General features: G+C 41.2%; 4 protein-coding genes across 8 annotated transcripts; 3 read left to right on the top strand and 1 right to left on the bottom strand.

The window, feature by feature from the left end:
• Positions 1 to 1,632: 1,632 nt before the first annotated feature.
• Positions 1,633 to 13,370, top strand: rev1 (REV1 DNA directed polymerase). Of its 3 annotated transcripts, none has more exons than XM_068329995.1 (22): positions 1,633 to 1,720; positions 3,569 to 3,644; positions 4,220 to 4,352; positions 4,554 to 4,722; positions 4,811 to 5,326; positions 5,415 to 6,217; positions 6,864 to 6,962; positions 7,084 to 7,194; positions 7,301 to 7,427; positions 7,525 to 7,653; positions 7,746 to 7,900; positions 7,969 to 8,088; positions 8,180 to 8,400; positions 8,495 to 8,667; positions 8,761 to 8,969; positions 9,052 to 9,233; positions 9,313 to 9,591; positions 10,121 to 10,232; positions 10,436 to 10,638; positions 10,721 to 10,871; positions 10,961 to 11,063; positions 11,151 to 13,370. In XM_068329995.1, the coding sequence occupies exons 2-22, from the start codon at positions 3,579 to 3,581 to the stop codon at positions 11,260 to 11,262; spliced, it is 4,173 nt and encodes a 1,390-aa protein (XP_068186096.1). In that variant the 5' UTR covers positions 1,633 to 1,720; positions 3,569 to 3,578; the 3' UTR covers positions 11,263 to 13,370. The 3 variants fall into 3 exon arrangements, with proteins under 3 accessions (XP_068186096.1, XP_068186097.1, XP_068186095.1); XM_068329996.1 differs by lacking the exon at positions 1,633 to 1,720 and adding an exon at positions 2,375 to 2,511; XM_068329994.1 differs by lacking the exon at positions 1,633 to 1,720 and adding an exon at positions 2,381 to 2,556.
• Positions 13,371 to 14,315: 945 nt separating this feature from the next.
• txndc9 (thioredoxin domain containing 9) lies at positions 14,316 to 17,324 on the top strand. Its single transcript, XM_068329018.1, has 5 exons — positions 14,316 to 14,364; positions 14,915 to 15,116; positions 15,293 to 15,411; positions 15,835 to 16,089; positions 16,174 to 17,324. Exons 2-5 carry the CDS (start codon positions 14,946 to 14,948, stop codon positions 16,292 to 16,294), a joined length of 666 nt encoding a protein of 221 aa, XP_068185119.1. The 5' UTR covers positions 14,316 to 14,364; positions 14,915 to 14,945; the 3' UTR covers positions 16,295 to 17,324.
• Positions 17,325 to 17,430: 106 nt separating this feature from the next.
• On the bottom strand, positions 17,431 to 19,955 carry mrpl30 (mitochondrial ribosomal protein L30). Of its 2 annotated transcripts, none has more exons than XM_068329019.1 (5): positions 19,675 to 19,955; positions 18,818 to 18,907; positions 18,425 to 18,571; positions 17,941 to 18,014; positions 17,431 to 17,775 (listed from the first exon to the last, which is right to left on the bottom strand). In XM_068329019.1, exons 1-5 carry the CDS (start codon positions 19,699 to 19,701, stop codon positions 17,643 to 17,645), a joined length of 471 nt encoding a protein of 156 aa, XP_068185120.1. In that variant the 5' UTR covers positions 19,702 to 19,955; the 3' UTR covers positions 17,431 to 17,642. The 2 variants fall into 2 exon arrangements, with proteins under 2 accessions (XP_068185120.1, XP_068185121.1); XM_068329020.1 differs by having other exon boundaries at positions 17,470 to 17,775; positions 18,818 to 18,904.
• A 245-nt stretch (positions 19,956 to 20,200) lies between these two features.
• mitd1 (MIT, microtubule interacting and transport, domain containing 1) lies at positions 20,201 to 23,046 on the top strand. Of its 2 annotated transcripts, none has more exons than XM_068329571.1 (7): positions 20,201 to 20,456; positions 20,530 to 20,634; positions 21,132 to 21,268; positions 22,008 to 22,094; positions 22,178 to 22,290; positions 22,395 to 22,455; positions 22,552 to 23,046. In XM_068329571.1, exons 1-7 carry the CDS (start codon positions 20,312 to 20,314, stop codon positions 22,654 to 22,656), a joined length of 753 nt encoding a protein of 250 aa, XP_068185672.1. In that variant the 5' UTR covers positions 20,201 to 20,311; the 3' UTR covers positions 22,657 to 23,046. The 2 variants fall into 2 exon arrangements, with proteins under 2 accessions (XP_068185672.1, XP_068185673.1); XM_068329572.1 differs by having other exon boundaries at positions 20,533 to 20,634; positions 22,552 to 23,045.
• Positions 23,047 to 26,030: the final 2,984 nt, after the last annotated feature.

Raw genomic sequence — 26,030 nt, 5'->3', positions numbered from 1 at the left:
TAGGTTTGAACCGTGTTACCTTTAGTAAATATTATTTTTCAGTACGGAAACTCAAAAAGCACAAATAATATAATAAAATAATGTAACGGCACAAAGGTTAGCTGGATTTAGTTGTCAGCATAACTAAGATTTATATCTGAAAATGCTTTGCCTCAAAAAGGGAGCTAATGTTAGCTAATGGTGATATTTTTAAGTGATAATCCAGAGCCCTGAGCAGAGTTAGCATTCGATTTATTATATTATTGTCATTCTGATGTTAAATCAGTGATTGGTAGGGCTAAAAAAAGAAACAAAACTAAACAAGACAGTCAGAGGCTGCAACATCCTGTGACTTACCCTGACCTACTTCCAGGGTAGGTCTCTGACCATAGATCAAAGCTATTGCATAGGTAGATCAAAGCACTAGCTTTGATCTACGGTCTTACACTGGCTTTCTCCCTCATCTTTCTATCTTATCCTGTTCGTGAGTGTACAAAAGTTGAAATTTGACCTTGACCTACTTTTCTCATGGTCAAGGTCATCATCTCATTTTCATCCCCTTTGCCGCCCAAGTAATGTGCTTTTTGTGTCATCTTTTTATCTGCAACTCTGCAACGGTTGCGAAGATATTTGGTGGACATACGAACATACAAACGAACGGATGAACACACTAACACAGCCAATTGCATCACCGCTTTGAAGCGGGATATAAACTATTGTTGTTACATTTCAAATTAGAAAAAATAATCACCTTTTTTTTTTTTTTGTTGAAACTCAAGAGTGAGATTCAAAGCAGTTTAAGAGATTCTGGAGACGCCTCTGATTAATGCATTTGTCTTGTAATGGCATTTGACCTGAAAAATAAGGATCCTATAGGATCTGTCTCTGAGTCACATTCATTAGTCCAGTGGTGCACATCTCTCTCTCTCTCTCTCTCTATCCCCCCCTCTCTCTGTCTCTCTCTCTCTGTCTCTCTCTCTTTCCATGCACACAGACACAACACTCCATCCCTGCAACTGCTTTCTACTGCAACACACAAGTCGTGCATGAAACTTCAGGATCTGATGTCTGCTGCCATAGCAACAGAGAACAACCAATAAGGGAGGCGACCAGACGTGGGTTAGTAGCATGCGGCTTTACGTGATCTTGTTGAAAACTTATCCAGCAGCAGATGACGGATATTTTCCCTTTTCCCTGCAGTTTTTCATGCCCTTTTCCTTAAATTGAATGTGACTTCATATTTACAAAGGGACAATAATTTAAAGTCATTACTGTTTATAAGAAAAACTCAGATCGTGTTTATTTAGTCCAGATGTTCTTTTTTGCAACATCTATGTTGTCCGTCCGTGGTCCCTCCTGTCTCCACGTGAGGCCGTCGGAGCGCACCGCAGCCGGCCGCCGAGCTCCGAGCTCGTTCCGCCCGCACGTGCCTCTGCGTCACGGCCGGTGGAGCCCGTGGACCGGGGCCGTCTGAGGACAGCCAGAGCCAGACAGCACACGCAAGAACAAATCCTAGACTACCACAGCTGTGGGCGCATCAGCATTCAAACTGCCCTGATTTAACCTCGTGGATGTAGTTTTGTCTTGGGGTTGCTCTTGTTTTTTTTTTGTTTTTTTTCCAATGGGTGTCCCTCCGTCAGGAAGAGACCTGAGCACTTCTCTCGTTCGTGTCGCGCCCAGTGAGGAACAAGGCGGGTTAGAACCGAACAGAGCGTCTAAGGCTGCCATCCAGTCATTTCAGGTGACTTGCCCTCGTTTGCCCGCATAGTGGCAGCATTACAGCACAAGTTAGAGCGGAAAACATGAGCCGGGGTCTGAACGAGGTCAAGTTAGAAAGGAAAATATACAGTACAACCGGAAAAGGAGCTGATTAGTTCTTGGAAATAAAACTCCGACAAAATAAGAACGGATCGTTGTAGTTAATTTGAGAAAAAAAACAAACATCTTACATTATACATATATCTGATTGGGTTATTTTAAGATATTAGAATATATAATAATTACAAATACTTGATTTTTTTTTTTAAAGACAAGCTTTTTTCCAAGGTATGTTTGGTGAGGAAATTGCTGTCTAATTTTACAGCAAAATATAATTTAAGGGATTTGTGAAGAGATTAGATTTATGAACAATAATAATAATAATAATAATGTGATTTTAGATAGTTAATGTATGATCAGCCTTCAGGGTAAATCCATATTTTATCCATATTTTTAAGCTATTGTGGCAGTGTGCGGTGATGACTGTACCAACACAGTACAAACACACAAGAAACAAATGTAGATGTCTTATCGTGCTGACTCAATACCAATATACGGTTCCGGATATACTTTTATTGTGAAAGTCTACCCGGAAGTAGTCTGTTTCAGCTCGCTAGCTTTGACTGTCGCCGAGAAAGGAGAAAGCAAATGGACCAGGCGGTAGAAATGGAGAGCAAAGGGACTGGGAGGGAGAAGGAGACCGCTGAGCAGACATGGCGTGGCAACGCAACAGATTGAGGGATCGCGGTTGATTCAGAAGAGCTTCCGGAACGAGTAAATGACGGTTGAGGAGTGGCTCTAAGTGAAGCCTTTATTTCGGTATTTAACCCTCCTAATCAGTGCGCGCACACACACCGTTTGTGTTGTGCTTTATCTGCAGGGAGAAGTGTGTGTGTGTGTTTGTGTGTGTGTGTGTGTGTGTGTGTGTGTGTGTGTGTGTGTGTGTGTGTATGTGTGTGTGTGTGTCCAACAGCCCACTCTGACAGCATTAAAGGTAAAGACGAGTGACTTCAGCTCAACAGTGTTTGTTTACAGTGTCACTGGAGCCGTGGGGGAAATCCTCGTCACGTAGCCTCCTGGTTGTTTGGTAGCTAATTTTCCTGCATATATATATTTATAATATTTTTTTTTTCTTATTGTCTACACGCAACACGCATCCACTCGTGTTTTGGCTGGCGTGAACTGGCGTGGTGTTACAGTCGTGTCCTGGCGCAGCGACAGGCTTGGCTAACTAAGTGTCTTTAGGGGTTGCTAGGCTAACGTTAGCCGCGGACACCCCGCCGTGTCCCGGTGCCACATGGGGCTGCGTCCGAACCGAGTCCCCTGACAGCAGCGGACGCGCCCGGGCATGTCCACGGACACCCGCCGGTGGGATCGCTGATACACACACTTCACGCCCCACGACACGAGAAACACACAACTAATTCACGTGGTGCTGTTGGTAGAATTATTTTTCACAGCAATTCTGTGTTGTGAAAAAGCGTTTATAACGCGTATTATTTACCTCTTTTATTCTTTTTTATTTTATTTTAAAAAAATATTTATTGTTTATTATTATTTACTTAGAATTATTTACTTATTTTATTTTAATTTGACCAATAACAAACAAGCAATTTCACATTCTCACAACTTGAGTACACACATTTTGCCCAGTGTCACCCCTGTGAATAGTTTATTTCTTCTTTGAACAATTTACCTTTGACATATAATCCATTTAATTACTGTAAGCTTTAAACTTATCCATACTAGAGGGTGTGAACAAAACTTTTGACTGCTGTGTCTCAGGATTGATGATGATGATGGTCATGAGTGGGTCTTCTTGTGATTTCAGGGAGCTCAGTATGAGTCGAGATGGGTGGATGAAAAAGAAGGCCAATGCTGGTGGTGACAATGGTTGGGCTGAAAGGGTGAGTATCTGTCATGTTATCTTCATCATCATCATCACCATGCACGCAGGACGTCATGGTGAATGGATGTGTGTAAATCTGTGTTTATCAGGTAAAGTTTGGATTACAGGGAAAAACCATTGACGTTCAACATGATAATTTAATGGCAAGCGAACAGCATCTAATATTTGTACAAGAAAACTAAATGACACAGGTTTTTATGCTGTATTATACAGTCTATGGGCTGCACAGTATTTGAAAACAATGACTTTACTCTATAATTACTGCTAAGGGTCTATATTCCTATGTGATTAAATGTATGCAGTGCAGCAGCTGACTGCGGTGTGTTAGTCATGTACAGATGTTGCATCATGACCCCCCCCCTGCTGTTCCCATCGTTGGTTCAGCCCTCTGCAACCTGCTCCACTCTGATTTTCATACATGACATGAACTAGCAGGGAGAGAACAGGGGGGATGATGTTTGTATGAAGTAGCTAAACAGTTCTAGCGTGACGTGTTTTGGGTTCCTGTAGCTACGTCCGATTGAACCGCGTCAGCAGAAACAGTTTTCTAACTCCTGTCGTTCTTGTTTTCAGGGCGGCTACATGGCTGCCAAAGTGTCTAAACTGGACGAGCAGTTTAGACTCGATGCCCCCAGAGAAAAGCAGAAGGAAGGCTTGTGCTCCAACATTTTCCACGGAGTGTCCATATATGTTAACGGATATACAGGTAACACAACTGTCTGGTCCAGCGTTAAGACCTGAATGATCATGTCAACCCCCCCCAAAAAAAACAAAAAACAGTAAAAGGGCAGTCTGCTTATATCCTGTCCTCATCTAAAAATTTCATGTTTGTACCGATTTATTAAAAGGACTAAAGGTTCTTTTAAGTAACTTTTTAAGTAACTTGGATGTGATTTTCGGTTTGCAGAACCCAGTGCGGACGAGCTGCGCCGGCTCATGATGCTGCACGGCGGTCAGTTCCACATCTACTACTCTCGCACGAAGACGACTCACATCATCGCTAACAACTTGCCAAACAGCAAGATTCAGGAGCTGAAAGGGGAAAAGGTCATCAGGCCGGAGTGGATCACCGACAGGTGCGTTTGTCCCGAGCGAGACGGGGTTTCCCAATGCAGAGCGTATTGTAAACTCTCCTTTGAAATGTCTTGTGTTTATTTAAAACAGCGTCAAGGCTGGGCACCTCCTGCCTTACCCGCAGTACCAGCTGTACGCCAAGCAGAAAGGCCCGCTCTTTCCTGGCGTGGCCCTACGACAGACCTCACAGATTGCGGGGCCCAGCCACGGGCTCCTTCAGCCGAGCGTCCATCAAAAGCTTCATCTGCCTCCACTCAGCATTCAGCACCCCGCTCCCAACCACGAGCAGGCTTCATCCAGCTGCCAGGATGACGCCATCCCCCGTTACCAAAGCAACCTCCAACCTCGCTCCATCCAGCAAAGCTCGCTGCAGCCGAGTCACTCGGCATACAGTAACCTCAACGCAGATTCCAGGAAGAGAAGTCTGTTACACACCAACACACTGTCAAACCCGAGTCCCACAAAACATCCACAACACCCGCCACAGTCGACTCTTCCAACACCTCATCCTGAGCCCCAGCGCCACAAAGCTTGCCAACCACAACCTCAGATCAGCTCTCCTAGCAACAATGACCAGCGTGGCTGCAAGAAAGGAGAAGTAAAAGCGTGAGTATAATGCCGCCTTTTACCTTTTTTAAAATAGAGCATCTTGATGCTTTATTGTATATTAAATCAGAATCTTTTCCTCTAACAGAAATGGATTATTTCAGACCTCATTGGATACAACGAGCCATTCAAAAATGAATGAAATGCCAGAGTGTGGCAAAGACCATCGTCCCCCTCAGGTGGAGCACGAACCACCGCTGACCAATGGACACACTCACGTTGTTAATGGTGCCTTAGAGGAAGAGGAGATGTCGCCGGTGTCAGAGGATCCCTCCTCTGACGGGGACATGACAGAATTCATTCTCAAGAGTTCTGAAGAGAAACCTCAGAGTCCTCCAGTACAGCTTCAGGCTAAACCTGACCCGTACGAGTTCCCCCACAGTCCCCCGAAGCAATCTGACCAGTCTTGTGTGTTTTTGGAGCAAAGCAGTCCACAAGGAGCCAACGAGCACAGACCCCCACACCCCACCCGCCAGGAGGCTTCAAAAGCTGCCAAAAACCACCTGCTCTCTAAACCGCTCCAATCATCCTGTCCAGCTGACGCTCATTCACATTCCCCAGTTCGGCTGAACGGAAGTCACCACAACGTCTTTTCGTCCAGCTCGGCCTCGCTAAGCACAACAAACGCCACGACTCATCCTGGTCCTGCCTCTGACCAATCGCCATCGTCTGCATTAACGAAGGCTTCGGCGCCGCTTTTGGCTCAGACCGGAGATTTGATCTCCGAGTTCTACTCCCACTCACGCTTACACCAGATCTCCACGTGGAGGACCGGCTTTTCAGAGTACGTCAACGAGCTGCATGGGAAACGGAAAGCAGCGGGCGCCGCCTCCTTTCCTGGAAAAAACCGGCTGAGGAAATCGATGGCTCAGCACTATGCCGACGGAAGAGGTACAAACGGAACAGACTCTTTCACACTTTTGATTTGTAAAACAAAAATAATTTTTCAAAGTTGTCGGGTCACGGTGGTTCAGGGGTCCACATAACTGCAACTTATTCCGTTTAAATTCCAACACAGACATGCTTGTGTGGATCCTGGGGAACGCATGTGGCGAGATTAGACAGTGTGTTCATACCTATTTGCAATTTATAACAGGAACCAATGCAGTCGCAGACTGCAACATCCTGCGACACTCCTGAATTCAAAATTTTACCCTGACTTACTTGCATAGTTCAAACATCAAAGCTAGTGCTCTGAACTACTTTCATAGATCAAAGCACAAGCCATGATCTATGGTCTCACTCATACTGTCCTTCTCCCTCGTTTTTCTTTCCTGTCCAGTTCCTGAGTGTAAAAAAAGTTAAAATTTGACCTTGACCTGCTTTTCTCAAGGTCAAGGTCATCATCTCATTTTCATCCCCTTTGCTGTCTGAGTAATTTGCATTTTGTTTTATCTTTCTATCTGCAACGGCTGCAAAGATATTTGGTGGACTAACGGACGAACACACGAACGCTGACAATTACAAAGCATCACCCTTTTGAAGCGGGATGTAATCATTTTCTGGTGGTGTGTTGTGTCTTTATTTGTATGATCAGGTATGTCAGCACCTGCCAGTGTTAAATCTTGCATCCTTCATGTGGACATGGACTGTTTCTTTGTTTCTGTGGGTATAAGACATCGACCAGAGCTCAAAGGTAAGCCTTCTCTTGCCTGTTTGAAACTCTGTGCTGTCGTAGTTTGATATACGATGTCGGCGTACGTATATAATGATCATAAAGTGGTATCATATATCCTCATAGTTCGTGTTTTTTACAGGGAAGCCTGTCGCTGTCACCAGTAGCCGTGGAGAGGGTCGAGTACCTCGGAGGGTCGGGACCAACCTTCAGCTGGAGCAGCTGTACTACCAGAGGAAACAAGGTCATCCTGGTGAGACTGTTGTGTTTGTCAGAACATGTGCTGACGTCTCTGTTGTTCCTTTAGTTACCTCTCAGTGTATTCTACCTGTCAGTCACATCCATGTCCTCCTTTTCAGAGAGGGAGGATGAGGAACTGTACAGAACGCCTTCACAAGAATCTCCTGATGTACATGTTAACGGAGTGGACCAGGATACCGGCGCTCTGTCCATGGCAGAGATCGCTTCTTGTAGTTATGAAGCCAGGTAAAGATACCCCCCCACACACACACATTTAGCAAAGAATGTGAATGTCTGTATTTATTGCTAACAGTTACATTAAGATATTGGTTGTGTGTCGCAGGCAAGCTGGTGTGAGGAATGGGATGTTTTTTGGCAAAGCCAAACAGTTGTGTCCCTCGCTGCAGTCGGTCCCATATGATTTTGAAGCCTACAAAGAGGTAGCTCTCAACATGTATGAGACTTTAGCGAGGTAAATTGGAGTTCCTCGTCGGTTTCTTGGCTCACATACACGCATGCAAATTGACTTCAGTCACAACTTCTCAATTGTTGGCTCTTTTGCAGTTACACCCATGACATCGAGGCTCTCAGCTGCGATGAAGTGTTGATAGACGGTTCTTCTCTGCTAGCCGAGTTGGGTGTCAGCCCAGAAGATCTGGCAAAAGCGATCAGAGTAGACATCAATGAGAAGACAGGATGCTGCGCTTCAGTGGGCATGGGTGAGTCTCTAACGCCAAATAAATCAAGAGTTTGTTTCTACTGAGTTGTAACCAACGCATCTTTTCAGGCTCCAACATCCTTTTGGCTCGGCTTGCGACCCGGAAGGCCAAGCCAGACGGGCAGTACCTCTTGAAGTCAGAAGAGGTGGATGACTTCATCAGGGAGCTGCCAGTGACCAGCCTGCCAGGTCGAGACATCACGTCTGCTGGTCCTCACCCTCACTGTACCGTCTGTCAGGCTTGCAATGAAAGTCTGATGGACATTTCTTATTTGTCTAGGTGTTGGACCTGTTATGGGCAGAAAGCTGGCTGCTATAGGTGTGAGGTCATGTGGAGACCTCCAGCAGGTGTCCTTGTCTCAGCTGCAGAAGAAATTTGGACCCCGGACTGGACAAACCCTCTTCCGCTTCTGCAGGGGCCTGGATGACCGCCCTGTCCGCTATGAGAAGGAAAGGAAGTCCGTGTCAGCTGAGATGAACTACAACATTCGCTTCATGAAGGTGGGACTTCCTGTTTTCACCAGTCTTTTCTTTCTCATCCTTCTTGCGTTTCTCTTGTATCTCTTAACTGTTTAACCCTTACCTGTGTGAACAGGTTGAAGAGGCAGAGTGTTTCCTGACTAACTTGTCGATGGAGGTGCAGAAGCGTTTACAACAAGCAGGGCTACGGGGTCGCAGAGTTACCCTTAAGGTCATGGTTCGCAAGGCCGGTGCCCCACTGGAACCATCTAAATACGGTGGTCATGGAATATGTGATAACCTTGCCAGGTAGGAAACAGACTGTTACCCCAGTATGTTACGAATGACTGGTGGAAGTCAACTCCCTTGTGCTCAAACGTATCCGTGTGTCTGTACTGTCAGAACTGTGATGCTTCCTGAATCCACTGACAACGGTCAGCTGATAGCCGCTGCCGTCATCAAGCTGTTTCATGCCATGAAGCTGCAGGTTCAGGATATGAGGGGGATCGGCATCCAGGTTCAGCTCCTCGATGGAGGCGCCCACCAGGACTCCCGGATGCGTTCCATCAAAGACATGTTGCTGGACAAAGGAATAAGTGCTAAGAAAAGAGGTTTGTGGAAAGTTATCATTTTTTAGTTGATGATCTGTATTTCTACCTGTGAAATTTATTGACTTCTAACTTCTTGTCACAGATGACGCTGATGGCAGGACGTGTCAGAAAACCACTGCACCTTCATCTGACTCCACTCCTCATCCTCCGTCCACCCCGGAGCCAGTCCCAGGGACGAGTAGAGACCAACAGACACGCAGAGGAACCCCGAACCATTCTCGAACAGGGCTAAACATCAGCATCGAGATCCCCTCGCCTTCACAGGTTAAAATGTGTCTGATTGGTTAAACTAGAGCGGAGCCAGGAAGTGTTTTCCTTCATTGATAGTTATATGATGTACCAGGTGGACCGGTCTGTGCTGGAGGCCTTACCTGTGGAGCTGAGGGAACAGGTGGAGCAGTCGTGGACCAAACAGGATGCGAGGCGACCTAACCATCGGCCACCGAGTCCACAGCCTTCTGCTCGTCCTCCTCAGCCTCCGGCGCTGAAGTCTCATCCATCCTCTCCTCTTCGTCCTCCTCCCCCTGCCCTGTACACGCCACCTGCTGGCACACTGGTGCTGCAGATCCCAAACCAGCCAGACAGCCCAGGGATTGTTCTGCAGCTGCCAAACTTCTCACAGGTCGACATTCATCTGTCTTTGATTTTTGATTCTAGGAAAAGAAAAATCATAAACAATTTTTTATCATGGTTTTATTGTGGACCTTTTTTTTAAATGAATAAATAACTGATGTAATTATAGCTTAATTTTGTGCAGAAATCAGGAGCTATTGATTTACCACAGCCTCGATCAGTCCTTTTGTTTGTTGTGCAATTTAGTAAGTCTAACCTTTTAAAAACCACTGAAGTCAAATAAAACCATCTACTCCCTTAGACTAACAACTCCCATGTTCTGGAAGGTAAATATACAAAAAAAACCTTTGTTTGTATTTGTTGGGAAAAGAGTCCGGGAGTTTAAAGATCATGTCAGTGTATTAAACCACTTAAATATATGGGCAAATTTTTATTCTGATAAAACATCAGTAACACGTACAAACCCAGTACTCGGAGACATTACCAGACATCGGTTGTATAATGTAATGTCTATATTTTTCTAATAATACACTCCTGATTTCATTAAGCCTTACAGACTTACATATTTCTGAATGCAGGTTGATCCAGACGTGTTTGCTGTCCTACCCAAAGAGCTCCAAGAAGAGCTGAAGTCAGCCTACAACCACGTAACAAAAGTTCAGTCACGTGCAAAAGTGCGGAAGTCGTCAGGTTAGTATGTTTTTCTTTCTTTATCTTTGGCATTCTGTTAAATAATTTGCCATAAATTCCTTCTAACTTCATTCTAACCAATATTGATGATCAAATTGTGTATATTTATAAGGTATTTGATGCAAACAGTTTTCATGTTATTAAGGTCTCGTGCTCATGCATCCATAATCGGTACGATCAGTCTCCTGTTCTCGTGCTTTCAGCGGCAGAGCAGAAGAATCCGCTGTTGCAGCTGAAACAGTCGGGAGTCGGAGTGGGTCGGTTGAAACGTCGCTACAAGAGGAAAAACGTCCTGAGCCCCGTCAAAAAAGGTCCCTCCCCTGTGAAAAGGCACAAGACGACCAACAGCCCTGCCAAAATCCCACCGCCTCCCAAAAAACCACAGGAATCAATCAACGTAGTAAAGGTGGGCCAGTATGAAACTTTACTTTATATGGAGGAACTAACTAATCCTCACTGCTCACATCTGCTTCTTTTGTTTCCCTCAGACTGAAAACGGTCCCTCCACGTCAGCCTCAAAGCCAGAGATCGCAGAGTCTCTCTCCAAATTGATTCCTCGTCGCGCTCCGGCGTTGGCTGGAGCCTGTGACCTGACAGACATCAAAACCCTCCTGAAGGAGTGGGTGACCACCATAACAGGTATACACACAGGAAGCATCGTCGTTACACTGTCGGTTCATGTGTTCGCTGATGCAAAAGATTTTCATTTGCATGTTGGGTTTGTTTAGAACCCATGGAGGAGGACATCTTGCAAGTGGTAACGTATTGCACTGAACTGATTGATGATAAAGATCTGGAAAGGTTGGATCTGATCATAAAATATATGAAGAGGTAAGTTGTGTGCAGACGGCTCCCTTCATTCCACTGAGGTTTGTTGTTCTGATATATTCTTGTTGTCTGCTGATCCTTTCTCTGCAGGCTCATGCAGCAGTCAGTGGAGTCTGTGTGGAGTATGGCTTTTGACTTCATCCTAGATAATGTGCAGGTGGTTGTGCAGCAGGCCTACGGTAGCACTCTGAAGGTAGCATGAAGGAGGAGTTGTACTTTTTCACTGTGTGTCAAACCATCACTTTTTTTGGTACTTTTTCATCAAGTCTGACATCAGGATGATGTTTGTTCTCCTCAACTGTGACAAAACTGCAGCATCTGCCAGAATATTCTCAGTGGCGTCCAGAGACACAAATTCACGACCTTTTACACACTCACAGGGAGGGACTAATAATACTAACTGATTAACAGGAACTGTGTGTAAAATCTACTCACCAAAAACCAGAAGAGAGATAATCGTAGCAGCTTTTTGCAGTTTCATCATTTATATTACGGAGTTCTTTTCTAAGCGATGCGAAGACTTGTTTTTAAATGTGTGGCAATTTTTTATGAATGTTTTTTACAGCTAGTGATATTTCTAATGAATCCAGTCTGAGCCAGACCTTGTAAGATTAAAAATGTTCCTCCTGGGTTTTTTTCATCCAAGAAAGCTGTTCCTAAAGTTTAATACAGACAATAACAGACCTATTTTGATGGTTATTTTTGGTAGAATTATGCAGTTAAATTTGTCTGGGTTTAAAAAGATGACTGTGGTATAAGCTTCTCTTGTCAGAATCAGTGTTTTAACTCTCCTCAGACGTACGATAACGATAATCCCAGAAATGGTAGAAGTAGAATTTTACTTTTCATCAGGTTATCTTTGGTGCTCCATGCCTCATGTACTGACCTGTAAAACAAGTACACCATCCGTGTCACAAAAGTTAATATAGTCCACTACATAAAATAGCATTTGCGCTTTTTTTGTTGTTGTTTTTTTTTGTTGTGGTTGTTGTCGTTTTTCTTTGTCTCCAAAAAAGTGCCAAACCCTGTTATTATAGTGTGTAAATACAGTTTCTAAATAGACTTGTTTGAGGTTTTAAAATGAAAAGATGTACACGGAGAGTTGACTTCTTGCATTGTTTACATGTAGTGACTTCTTAGTAAGTGTCTTTAAAAGCTTCTCACTTTCTTAACTCTTAAATGTTCAACATATAAATCAGAAGCCGGCCAAAGCACTTCACAGGGGTTAAGTGTTCGTTCTCAGGAGCACTCTAACGTGAAAGGTTTTGAAGGGGTTATGGGAATAATTAAGTACAGTACCCTATGCATATTTTATATCCCACAAAAAATGAGATGCCCTTTCAAGATGATGAAAGATTTCATGCAGCCTTTGCAGTCTATGGTAATTATGTTTTCCTAGTGTGTTTGATAAATAGTTATCAGTGTAACTGATGTAAATATTGAAATAATGCTGGATTTGCTTCGGAACACGTTGCCCGTTTTTCAGTCTTGGAATTGATCGGCTTTTGTTTGATGACTGTTGAGCCTCTTAGACAACGGCCGGTGTTTCTGGGCTTCTAGTGCAGCCAGCAGATACCTGTGTGTGAAAAGGTGTCCTGGCCAAACTTGTGCTACTGTCTGCCAGTCATTGTTTAAAAGTTGATCAGCAACTTCAGATGCAAGAAAAGATCCGAGTCCAGAGACAACTTATCGTTAAAAACACACAACTGTAGATAGATGTCATCAGATGACAGCCAGTGTTTTCTGAGACTGTGTTTCAGCCGTTGTGTTGCACCTCCTGTCATCTCCATACAGACTCTCAACCACCTCAGCGGGCCGGTACTACTTGGACTGCGAACAGACACACATTTGATACCAAAACCTTGTCTCTTGCATATAGATAATCTTTATAGCAATGACCTGGTTTTTAATGTGCTCATGTAGATACATTGGAGGCATTTGTATGGCTTGTGGTTACATCATTGTGTTCCTGTGAAGTCACCATTTTTGATGGGCGAGTCGCGTACTCTGGTTGGCTTGTAATCCCACCATGCACTGTTTGTGTGTGGAGGAAAGGTTTATTTCAAATATTATCTGTATATGCAAACCCAATCAATATGTCATTTTTTAAAAACTTGTTGAATTGAATGTAATTCAGAATGTGCAAGTCTCCTCTCAGTTTCGCAATGTTGGCTTCTCTTCACTTGTCATATCTTGCCAGATGTTAAAGTTGGCCAGGCTTGACTTCTCTAAACTGGCTTGTGCCTGAAGACCTGAAGCTGTGAACTTGTTTGTAAGTTTTCTAAATCTTGTAATAAACTGTAAACTCTGTATCAAGTTATTTGTCCTTGTCAATCATTCAGGTACAGGCTGGCTATTTAAAATATTTAAGTAAACAATGCTTTGATACTCAAAATGTAATTTGATATTGTCATAAAGATGATATTCATATTCATGATACAGTATTCATTTTAGCTCTATCAAGGTGGTAATGCTTTTGTTAGTATTTGTTTTCCCAAGATCAGCAATATTTTTTAAAAAGATTGTGATTACATTTTATTCAGATGTAACTGAATCATCTGAAGCTAGAATGACTGTTTTTAAACAATTCTTTACTATTGAATAAGGGTAGTGATAAATTTTGCTTCAAACTTAAATTAACCGGCCTAGATCACTTGGAAAAAAATCATTGTGACTTCTGATTAAGATACACTGATAGGTTGTTACATTTATAATGAATTTATAATGCTCATGCAAAATTTGTAACTTAATGAGTCTGAGAAGAAAACTAAGTAATTATAATCATACTAGATAGTTATTACAAAGACTATTGGTAGGTTTTCTTGGTCAAGGAATCATACTATCATGGTGAAACTGGACTAGATTTGTTTTAGGTGCAATGATGATTGGTTTAAATGAGTTACCCTGATGGAGGGTACTGCAATCTCTAACAAATTTTTATTTAATTTTTATTTATCTACAAGCAGTTCTTTACCTATACTGTCATTGCATGTTCACGATTCTTTTTTTGAATTATGGTACTGTACTTGTGTTTTTTTGTTTTTTTTAGATAATTGAAAATACAATCTACGGTTTTGAGATTTTAAATAAAATAAAGAAACAAACATCGGACTGTCTGTAATTTTATATGGATAGAGATTGCGTTTATCTTTTCTAGATTACGTTACAAACTGCAAAGTATTACTGACAAAATTAGAACTAAAAAAATGTGGCGACGGGGTCATTTAGTTTTACTTCCGTAAACTCTGACGTCACATCCGCTCTGCGCGCGTACGTTGGTGGGAAAGCCTTTGTTAACTGACAGGTAATCCACTCTTTTATCGAAATTGTGATTAAGAAGTGGGTTTTTTTAACACCACACATCTTTGACGTCTGTTGTCACCTAATAAATAAATTCTGTTTTTTTTCTCGTCTCTGACAGTTTTAACGATTTAAGAAAGTCGTAAAGCTAATCTTCGCTAGCGTAAGAGGCTAACGACGGCACTTCTCGTTGTAGTCCACGTTTACTTTCATTGCTAACGTTACAGGTAATTAGCGACGAAACTTTGTCAACACAACAGTCTGTGTTGTAAGTTTGTTTATTGTGTAAGACATTAAAATGGAAAAGCGTAGTAGATTTTCTCAACTAAGCTAAGTAAGCTAGTTCTAGCTGAGTCGGTAAGGCTACCATGGATTTGTCCACTGTCAGCATTGATCTCTTAACAGCTATCAATGGCTCTGACGTCACTGTGGGATCAATATCAGAAAATACGTCAGGGTGTCAACACATTTTTTGCAGTCTACAGTCACCTTAATAGTCAACATTTAACTGACGTCATGTCTCAGTTCACACGACCTGTTGTTTCCTGTCTCAGATCCATCGTGTTTCAGTCTGAACACTCCACCATGGCCAACCAGATTGATGTCTTGGCAAAAGTTTTGGAACAATCAGCCAAACTCATTGAGGAAACCGTGGATGAGCAATTGAACAAACTACAAGAATTGGATGATGATGATATGGAAAGACTAAGGGAGAAGCGGCTGGAGGCACTGAAGAAACGGCAGCACCAGAAGCAGGTGTGTGTCTGAACAACGACGGTGATCATTGTCTAATACAGTGGATTGTACCATTATACTCTATTTCTTTTCTTGGGAAAATTAGTTTTACTTTGTGTATTTATTGCACCATACTGTCAAATCCACTTGTTTTCTCTTTGTTGCTTTTCAACTCATATGAGTTCTCTGTTCATAAGGAGTGGCTGTCTAAAGGCCACGGCGAGTACAGAGAAGTGCCGAGTGAGAAAGACTTTTTCACTGAGGTGAAGGACACAGAGAAAGTTGTCTGCCATTTCTACAGAAATTCCACCTTCAGGTCAGTCATTCACTGATAATTGTTTACATTTACACAGTAGACCCCAAGTAATCGAGTGACAGTTGTACAATTGAAAATTTGTTTCTAGCATGAAAAAGTGTGACTAAGAAATCAGCATTTATGAAGAAAGTCTTCTTCTTCACTCTGAACCAAAGAAGAGATCTGAATGCAACAAAGTGATCTCTGACAACACAGATTTATTCCTATATTTACAGAACTCTCTATAAAATTTATTGATAATAATCTCAAGTTTAGCTGTCAATTGTTACCTGAGAAATAATAGCCTAGTTGTTTCCTGCAGTCAAAACATTACCTCACTAATATTTATCTTTTAGTTCACTGATTTAGTTAATGATATTTTTGTGTTTTAGTTTGAGTGGGGGGCAATGTCACTGGATTCTGAGTCTGTCAGTCTTTGCGTAGGTGCAAGATCCTCGACAAACACTTGGCTATCTTGGCAAAGAAGCATGTTGAGACCAAATTCATCAAGCTGAATGTGGAAAAGGCCCCGTTTCTGACAGAAAGACTGCGAATTAAGATCATTCCTACTCTGGCGCTGGTATTGGATGGAAAAACAAAAGAATATGTGGTTGGATTCAGTGACCTGGGGAACACAGATGAGTTTTCCACAGAGATGCTTGAATGGAGACTTGGCTGTGCAGCTGTTATTAACTACAGGTGAGATTTACATTGCTACAGAATATGCTGGAAAAATTTAAAAGCAACCTTTTTTAAAAATATTTTCTCCCCCTACTGTTCTAGCGGTAGCCTAATGGAACCTCCCACAATGACAAAAAGGTCAGGCACAAAGATCAGACATGTGGAGAAGAAAACCATCAGAGGTAAAGCTTACGACTCGGATTCAGACTCAGGAGATGACTGAAAGCACCGCCTGTCGACTTGTCTTCTCTCTCGGGGCTACCTCATGAAAGTCTTGCTAAACAGCCCTCTTATTTTTTGTTCCTGCCTTTTATGTCCGTTGTTTTGGCAATTTTCAAAGTTGGTTAAGTAAAGAAGTTTATAATTGAATCAAGAACTTGTCTGTCACAATTTTGTTGTCAAAGCTTTGAGGCTGAGATCACACGAGCAGCACCGCCCCATGTGTGCATCTCTAAAAGTCATTTCCCTCGTCTCACCCTGGTCAGTCTTGCAATTATGGATTGACATTTAGTATATAATGACTTACAAACAATTCAGCTTACAAACAGCCTCTCGAAAAGAAACTTCCTGTATTACAGATTTCCATATTTTTAATGTTCCATTTCTCTTAGTTACAGCAGTTATTTCTTTTCCATGTAATCATGCAAGTCTTGTGTAAGAAATTAATAAAATTCTGTGAGTGCCAAGATCAGTAAACATTTTTACATGCCTGAGCCAGAATTTCAGATTTTCACTCAAATTATATTTGAGGACTTGATAAATGCAGTGGTATGAGAAAGCCTGGCCACCCTGATAATTTTCAAGATTTTCCCTTTATAAAATCACTGGTTGTTCGGATCAGGAATTTCAGTTAAATAATATATAAGACGAACACAGTGATATTTGCGAAGTGAAATAAAGTTACGATTTACAGAAAATGTGAAATAATGATTTAAACAAAAGTCGGCTGGTGGGTAAGTTTTATAGATTTGAATAGCTTAAGCACTAATTATTGGAACACAAAATTTGGTAAGTTCCTACCACCGTATGTGCTTGTAACTGCATGGGGTTCCTTCTACTCTCAAAGTCATGCATACAAAGTCATTCATCTGTGAATGTGAATCACTGCTGCCAACACAAACGACTCATTTGTCTGGAACAGCTGAAGGATGAATCTGTACATTTTGTTTTTAATGTGTAAGTCAGACTGCTGTGGTCCTGATATGGTCTCACTGTTCCAACAATAAAAACACTTGCTTGTGGTGTCTTTTCAATTTGACTGTGAATGTGAATCAGGTCTAATAATTGCCATAGATGATCTGACTGAACAAAGGAGATGAGTGATACTTGAGAAGGTCTGTCACATTTAATACAGAAGCTTGACAATAATCTACTGATACACTGACAACAGACTGCAATTTGTTAAAGCTGAACATGTAAATATGTTTTTTAATTGATGTTTAGAAAAACAAATACACTTGTTCTGAGCAATCCGATCACACCTGGAGCAGTTATCCAAGTAGTGATGTAAGACGAAACAAAGGATCACATTTATGAATGAGTGACCCAGTAACTTATGAATGAATGCAGAGCTAAGATTCAATAGCCTTAGGGTCTGCAGGTTTGAGGAGGCGCCGAACAATTAACTCTCCCTTGCTGTTGATGTACGTGTCTGCCATGTCCTGTTCCTCTGGGAGTCCATAAGGGGTCCGGAGCGGCTGGATCCTGAATGAACAAGGAAATAAGTCCTTTTAAATGTCCCTCCAATGACCGAACAAACAGTTGCAGGAGCTACTTCTCGAATGTTGGGGTCATAAATGTAGATAACTTGTATTATTAATTTTGCCTGCACATTAATTTTCTGCAGAGGTCTGTCACCCTTAATCTTACCTTACAAGATGCTTGACAAACTTCAGCTGGCCGTTGACTGTTGGTGTATTTTTGTGAATCACTGGTGTGTTTGCCTAATTTCAAACAGGACAGTTAGTGCAAATTATTCAAGACTTAATGTGACAATACATCTGGATTTCACCAGAATAAAGTACAATGGTAAGTGATCTTTATGCCTCCATAGTGGACTGGATGTCTGTAAGAGCTAAGAGGAACTTTCATGGTTGACTCTCTACCTGCATGTAACCTAATGCACTCCTTTTTCATTCTACATGGCACTACTGAGGCACAGAACATAATTCAACTAACAGTCATCATCGGTTATGACGACTCTCCATGGCTAAAAGCTGATGATAAACTGAAAACAGTCAACAAAGACAGGCACGACTTATTTATGCATATTCTTTGTACAACTGTATTTTTCAGAGGTTAAAGATGAAGCTAACTGATATGTTGTGAGTTTTGAACAGATTATCAGCCATACCTTTTGAAGGCCAAGGTATTTCACCATGTCTTTTTCCCAGTAGGGTCTTCGTATCACACTTTTGACCCGTGTTACTATATGCAGCTTGTGAGGCTGGTCTGGATCACCCTCATATTTCTCATGTTCTTTTGACCTCTCAGCATAATACTGAAACAAAAAACAATGGAACAAATGAGCAGAGTTAATGGATCACTGTAATGTAAAACTCGTAAGTGTATTCTTTCTGCATGAGCTGGATTAACTCCACACCTGTCTTCTGAATTCTACACTACTGTATTCATATGCTACATGAGTATGTGTACAATATAAGAAAATACTATTACTAGGGTACAAAAGATTTGCAACAAATTATTTTATAAAATTGACACAAGACATCTGGCTGGAATGACTCACCTCAGGTGGGACTCTTGATCGGGTATATTTGCTTCGTGCACACACAAACCACTGGCAGGGTGATAAACGTGTTGCTTCTGTTAGGATCTGCTAATGCACATAAAGTTTAAAGTCAAAATGTTGCTTACCCTAAAAGCTGAACTGTTTCCTAAAGTACAAGTACACAGTGTCTTGTAGATAGATAGATAGATAGATAGATAGATACTTTATTAATCCCGGAGGAAATTGCATATATCCACTGCTCAGGCATTAAATAACAAATAATACTGGATAAACACCAGGAGAAAAGGAAACATTGACATCACAGGACATACCACAAGACATACATTACACTAACAGACAGACACATGCAGCACTAACAGGACTTATATACTAAACTATAACTAAAATATAATCAGTATAAAATTTAAAAATATTACAGTATTAAAATTTTTAAATTTTAATAAGACTTAATAATAAATTTTAAATTTTGTAGATCAGGCCATATAACATCAATACAAAATAAAGCTGTCATTCATGCAACTTTATACTGTTTCCACATTAAAATTATTTTGGCATCCTCCATTAATAGAATAATTTCAGATTAGGTCACAAATTATGACCGAATAATCTTTGTGCAAGACACACTCATACATTTAATTTTCAGGACAGCAGAAGGCTGGAGTGGTGAACTTGAAATGCACCAGACCTTCATACTGTCAAACATGTAAACTACATCACGATTGAGACACATTTATTCAAGATATCTTAAAACGAGTTGCAACTCTGTAGTATACATTTTTGGATGATATTCAACATACAAGTGTAAAAATGCCTAGATATTTACGAGGGCCTAATTTTTGAATAAATATTCTCACCTTGGCTGGTAAAGAGCTCAAAGCCATGTTTGTCGGTAGGGTTGACGGCGGCTGGTTTCCCCTACAGGCAGTAACAACTTCTCTCTCACGCCAAGGTTACAACCGAAAAGAACCGTGTAGTTCGAACAAATTATCTTTTATACCAAAAAAACTAATGTAGTTTGAGTCATATCATATTTATGTTATTATTATTATTGCAATTCATTTCAAATTCGGTGAAAAACAAGTTGAAATCTTTGCCAGATAGAATGTCACGTTAGCATTATCTCCCCCACGGACGTCTTCACCGGAAGCAACATTAAAACTGTTCCGGTGACAAACTTATGATTCGGCAAAGTTCCGACATCTTTTGTAAATTTTATTTTTACTTGCATTGTGATTGGAAACAATGATAATATACCATTTTAAAATTTATAATAAAACGTGTACAAGTAAGTTCTTGTTCAACTACATATACTTGAAGCTGTAAGCAATCACATCACACCGGCCTCATGTTTCACAGGGAGTTTATTTTGGTGACGGACTTGTCCGGCTGGCTAACAGTTTGGGACGGTAGAACTTTGTAGCTCACTGACTTTGTCTTGGTTCTCCTAAACGCCTAAAAAGACGAATAATCGTCAGGGTGGGGGGGAAAAAAATGACGCAAAACCATGTGTCAGGCATAGAGACATCCGCCATCTCCGTCCTGAAACGAGCAGTGGAGATGGACCAAAGCGGATGCTTCGAGTCGAGTCTTGTTTACTACCAGGAGGGAATCCAGCTGCTCCTCGACGTGTTGAAAGGTTTCCACGTCTTCTCCTCCCAGACAATAACACACCTGACACGAAACATTACTGAATGTTTTTCTCCTGCCAGCAGCTGTAAAAGATGAGTCGAAGAGGGGCCACTACAGGGATAAGATAAAGAGTTACATGGAAAGAGCAGAGCAAATAAAAGCTCATGTTAAGCAGATGAAAGAAGGTAAATAAATGACCTCTGGATGAAAATGTTGACTCCCACCGAGCATCTTCTGCTTCTGCTTAAAACTAACTAACGTTTTATTAGTTTGTTTGTTTTTTTTACACTGGCGTCAATGGTACAATGCTGTAAGGAGAAACGTTTTATATTCATACAAGTTCTGCATTTTATAATTGATCATAAGCTTATATATTTATGCAAGAGTATTTGGAAATTCATGCATGACATTCCAAGTTGGGAAAAAAAACTGTGATGACTGTTTGCATCATTACTGATGTGACCCAAGAATGGTAAGTCTTGTGTACTCAACATGATTATACTGTGAAAACAGGAAAATTACTTCATTTTGTAGAGTGATTTGTACACAGAGGACAATAACTCGTTCCCACATGATAATAACATTTGTGTGCTTGTTCAAATCACTCGTTATTTCAAACTCCTGTCTGGATAACTTCTAAAGTTTATATCTTGTCCTTTCCTTGTGTTCTCTCTGCTGTCAGAAGGGAAATACCACGAGCAGATAAGAATAGCAGAGGATGCTACAGGTTACAGCTTCGAGTCTCTGTTCAAGCCATACATCAGTAATTTACTCACAGAGGTCTGGGTGGAAGATCCTTACATTCGGCACATCCATCAAGTAAGAGCTTTGTTTCTTCATTACATTTTTATTGTTTATTATGCTCAATTAAATTGATATGTAACAGGAAAGCAGCTGAAAATCTTTGAAAAGATGGATGGATGGATCGATGTATGGATGGAGGGATGACTTAAATTTCAAACTAAATATACAAATTGAACGGAGTTATCAGTCAGTTGTTTTAGTTGAAATAAATTCCAAAATCTGAGCTGATCTCATTACAAAATTCTGTGTCATGAATTGTATTTATTTGTAATTAATGATAAAACATGAGTGGCCTTTGTTAGTTTAACTGCTATTATGATTTACAAACACTTGAGGGTCCAGCGTGAAGGATTTGGTGACAGCGAGGTTCCAAATCCTAACCAGGTGTAGATAGAACAGTTCCATTTAAGGTAACAAAAACATAATGAATCTATGTTTCACATGATTACACATTGATGAAGATATAATTATATACTGTATACCAAATGGGCATTATGTTACCCTTCTGCCAGTAGAGCCTTATAAATATTTCACAATAGACCTTCAAAGTAAACCAGAAGTAAACTCTGAACACTGATTATTCTACAGGCCACAACTTACATATACAAATTAAATTGTTGTAAAACAACATCCCAGCTTAATGATTTACATTTATTTAAGGCATTTGAATTGTCATTTTATGGTTTGTTTTATGTAATTATTAAACTTTACTAAAGTCACTTTAACACGACAAACAAACTTCTCTCCACTTCAGTTGTACAACTTCCTGCGGTTCTGTGAGATGTTGGTAAAAGCATCCTGTAAGGTGAAAACGATCCATCTTCTCACTACACGGGAAGAAGTAGGTGGCTTGAATAATGTATTTTGAATTCATAGCATCCATGACAAGATCTTCTATTCATTTCCACTCCTGCTCTCCTGCAGACGGACAGTGGGCAACAGAGCAGCGCTCTGTCTGAGCTGAAGGAGAGTCTGTCTGTTCAGGGGCTGACTCTGGATCTGCAGTATTCCTCCACTATTCATGACAGAGAAATCAGGTACAGCTGCAACATAATTCTATACTATATAGATGAACATTCCATTACATTTTAAGTTTAGCTTTATTTTTTTGTCAGTGAACCAACATTCATTGGGTTTTTAGGTTTAACAATGGTTGGATCATCAAGATTGGAAGAGGACTGGATTACTTTAAGAAACCTACGGTGAGACGTCAAAATGTTATTGTTAGACTTATAATGCTGCAGGTCTGTGAGTCAGAATGTGGAGTTGTTGAAGAAGCTATTTATTTTATCTTCCAGGGCCGATTCTCTATTGGATATTGTGACTACGACCTCAGGCAGTGCCACGAGACCACCGTAGACATTTTTCACACCAAACACACAAAAACACTAGGAGATTCATAAAGCTTCAATTTATTTGCACTTCATGCTGCTTAATCTATTTACCTGCAATTAAAACAACACATGCCCCTTGATGAGCTGGCGTCCCATCCAAGGTGTACCCTGCCTTTTGCCTGTAGGCTCCAGCAGACCCGTGACCCGCAAGGCCAATAAGCATCTGCAAATGAGACGGCTGCGATCATCTTGTTTACAGGAAGATGGATGGATGGATGGATGGATGGATGGATGGATGGAAAACAACACATCTGTTCAACTTGTTAACTAACTGAATGTTTCTTGTGTTTTACAATACAGTATATTTCAACTGTATGACTTTATAAACTTTTTTGATTGTCTTACTACTTTTTGGTCTGTCATAAAATTATGTGGTGAAAAATTGATGTACACAGTATATTAAAGAGGTATTTTATATTTATAATTAATTAATACATTTATTTATCCTTTATTTAGTCAGGAATGTCCCACTAAAATATAAGCTCCTTGTCCTGGTCCAAAATAGCAGGATAATAATATCCAACAGGCCTGAAGCACACGATATATATATATAAATGCATCGACTCTGAGGATGTTCAATTTTGCATTTTAAAATTTGCAGTGGGGATGAATAACATATAGACAAACATTTTATAAAAGCATATTATGTCTATTGAATTTATTACTCAGATTTAACTCTGCATCAAAAAATCCCTGCATGTCCCCAGGTTGCCCATCATAAGGCTCCAGAGGAGGCACATGTGGTTCACAGGTTACAGGGGTTCTGTTGCTGGCTGGTTGTGATGAAAGGTGTTGGATTTTGGGGTGTGAGTCTTGACTGGGGGTCAGCCGATACATGAGTCACCTCAGGAGTCGAGCGGTGGGCATGCAGCACCTCACTCACTGAAACCACTCTCACACACACACACACACACACCCAAACAGCCGATGTAACAACCTGACCCCAACCGACAGTCTGGTTGAGGTGGATGCCTCCAATGATGTCGGGGCTGGGCCGTTCCCTCCCAACACTCCAAGAAGGACAGCAGATCCAGTCATGTGCCTCCCTGTCCTGTAAACACCCACTGCTGAGGAAAACTGTGATGTTGGTCACAGGAAGCGTCCATCACGCTGGGAGAGTGGCTCCTGCAGATTCCAGCAGCATCAACTGAAGCTGAAACAGTTTGCTTTGATCTTTTACTTTGATCTGTGTCGTCCAATGAAACTCTGGAGCCGGTGCAGCAGACAGACACCAAAGCCTCAAAGACAAAGCATCACAAAGCAGTGACCGCTTGATCAAAATTATCCAAAGGTGCATTACATACAAACCCTGATAAATGCAAGCACACGCAGGATCCAAGATGAACAGCTCTGGTTCTGAGTCTACCGGTAATTCTTTTGAATTACAATATTATGATTATCGGTTCATCAGCGGCAAGCCCTTTGATGGGAGTCTGCAACAAAATATAAAAAATCTGAAGACTGTAGCTGTCAAAAACAGAAAAAATTATGACAGTTTTAACAATGAGGTAGGTCTTGTTCATTGTAAGGTGCACATCTTTAATATTTAGAGTATAAGCTGGTTACAGATGAGGAATAATGAGTTTCCAGAGTGACGGGTTCCCTTCTATTGATCTGCAGCTTGCCATCCTGATCGAGTTGATGTGCCGAAACCTTGACGCATATCATATCGTCAAGTTTCATGGCTGGTTTGTTGGAAGTCAGACGCTGGCATTTGAGACATTAGATATTGACTTAAAGGAATATGTCTCCACAAACAAGAACCTTTTGAGCCTGAGTGACATCAGAGACATCTTCCAACAGGTACGACCCCAGTCAGTGCAAAGATAACCCGCCAATGACTGTCACATTTAAACTGAGGAAAACTGAGAAGTTAAGCACCTGTCTTCTGCAGATGGCCACAGCATTGCTGGTCCTCAAGTCCATCGGGGTGATTCATGATGATGTTTCACCAACAAATATCATGATAGAAGACCGAAGGAGAAAACCTGTCAGAGTCAAGCTGGTGAACTTCAGTTCGGCCCAGCTGAGATCCGATGACAGGAAGCCTCCAAAGCTGCCAGCAGATAAATTTACGTAAGGACCTTTGCACTAAACATACTTTCAAATATTTCTCATGTATAATATATTATACACAATATTGTCATTATGTTCCTAATTCAGCATTGCAGTTCAGGATCAGGTTATTGTTAAACATAAAAAATTCACTATTCATTTTTCATCTTCTGTCATTTTCATGTGTAATTTTTTCTCTCCATTAAATTAAGTTTTCACCTATTTTTACATTCCATTACTTTTTCATGTCTCTCACCTTAGATTCAATCTTTTCAGTAGCATTTCTCCACAAATTGCTCTTCTATTTAAAATAATCCTTGATTTTAATGAACTTTGGTTGGAGGCTGCATTGGTGACAGGGAGTTAATCTGGATTAAGGAGCGAGATGGTCTTGATGTTTATATGGACTGTTAATCTTTGACATTTTTTCTGCTTCATTTAGGGCCCCAGAGAGAATTTCTGGCCTGCCATTGTCTGAAGCTGCTGATATGTGGTCTTTGGCTCTTGTCATAGACTTCTTACTCGATGGCTGTAAACTATATACATGTTTTGAAGAACAGCAGGTACGACACCTATTGTAATGAGTTTACACTTACAGACTGAGGAGACTGCTGCTTCATGCACCCCACCTGACGAACCAGTCTCACTCTGTACCCCTACTAGAAAAGGACTTTCTCAGCTGTTTAAAGCAAAGTGAGGTTACTAAGTGGAAGCTGTTTTCACAGTACACAACCGTATAAAAACATGTATTAAACATGCAGTGTAGACAAAAGCCGACAATGTGGCAGACGTCACTGCACTCCTGAAATAGCTGCTCAAAGCCTTGGTGAAGCATTCATACTATGAACTGTCCTTTTACCAGTAACAATCTCCTGAAAAGTGGTCAACTTTGTTGCTTAGATGTGAAGAAATGTGAAGAAATTAAAAGTTAAAAAAGTTAACAGCTGTTATTGGTGCTTTGTCCAAACAAAAAGTGATAAATTCAGATGATGTCATATTTACTGGTTCTTCTTCTTCTTTCTCCTCGTCTTCTTCTTCATCCTCCTTTCAAGAAAAGCTATCAAGACGAGCAAATCGAGCAGTGCATCGAGCTTCTGTCAGCCATGTTGAAATCGGATCCTGATCAAAGGATCACGCCCATTGAAGTGCTCAACCATCCGTTTATCCTCCATGGATCCTACCCGTGGAAGAACCAGTACCCACAAGCTGTCAGAGATGGGCTCTGCTTGGACGTTCTCAACTTTGAGATAATGCAGAAGCTAGGAAAAGGTGCCTTTGGGGAAATGAGAAAATGCAGGAAGAACAACACTGGGGAGGTCGTGGCTGTC

Source organism: Antennarius striatus, chromosome 12, assembly GCF_040054535.1.
Source record: "Antennarius striatus isolate MH-2024 chromosome 12, ASM4005453v1, whole genome shotgun sequence".
Lineage (NCBI taxonomy): Eukaryota > Metazoa > Chordata > Actinopteri > Lophiiformes > Antennariidae > Antennarius > Antennarius striatus.
This window is presented reverse-complemented; position numbering and strand designations above follow the sequence as displayed.